Source organism: Pholis gunnellus, assembly GCF_910591455.1.
Source record: "Pholis gunnellus genome assembly, chromosome: 9".
In the NCBI taxonomy this organism is placed as follows: Eukaryota; Metazoa; Chordata; class Actinopteri; order Perciformes; family Pholidae; genus Pholis; species Pholis gunnellus.
Genome location: NC_136535.1, coordinates 3,365,947 through 3,366,539, shown reverse-complemented (window position 1 = coordinate 3,366,539; position 593 = coordinate 3,365,947). Strand labels below are relative to the sequence as shown.

Genomic DNA, 593 nt, shown 5'->3' with positions numbered 1-593 from the left:
ATTCATGACTTCAGCATGTATCCAACACACGAACGACACCTTCAATACATTTCAACTGTTTCATTTGTACGTCTTCTATTTTATTCCACCAAAAGGACACTAACAGCCAAAAATGAATCCTTAAATGTAAAAAAAGACATTTACTGATCCTTAGCGGACCGTTAATGTTAAATGTTTTTTTAATGCTGCCCTCCTCTCAGGCAGGTGCTGTTAAGTGTCCATGTTTTAGAATGGAGTTGGGCGTGACTCTGTGTTCGTATGACAGCTTTGTCCGCTTCCTACATCACCTAAGCCGTAGTTGGCGTGAACAACATGACAGCGCGCGCAGCACCGCACAAAGCTGCCCGAGCTGACTTCAGCAGCTCGTGGACGCCGCGGGAATGAAAGCATGAATGTGTCTCATCATAACGTGCGTGAGCTCGTTATAATTGCCTAGATAAGTCGTCTTATGCAGGTTGCTTTCTCTATTTTTTTTTTTCCCGGCATGAGGCACAGCTGTCATGTTCAACTGACACGGAGATGGGACTCCAGGTTCTGCTGTACTGGCCGAATATTATTGGTGAGACACATTTGGTTAAATTTGAAGAAATTGT

At 43.8% G+C, this 593-nt stretch overlaps 1 protein-coding gene across 1 annotated transcript in view; it reads left to right on the top strand.

Moving 5' to 3' along the window:
• The first annotated feature begins 484 nt into the window (after positions 1-484).
• The window catches only part of LOC306700638 (uncharacterized protein), a 12,381-nt gene continuing 12,272 nt past the window's right edge, over positions 485-593 (top strand). Inside the window, exon 1 of the mRNA XM_079165709.1 lies at positions 485-559. Coding sequence (XP_079021835.1) covers positions 520-559 — 40 coding nt within the window. The 5' untranslated portion in view covers positions 485-519. The remainder of the gene's footprint in view (positions 560-593) is intronic.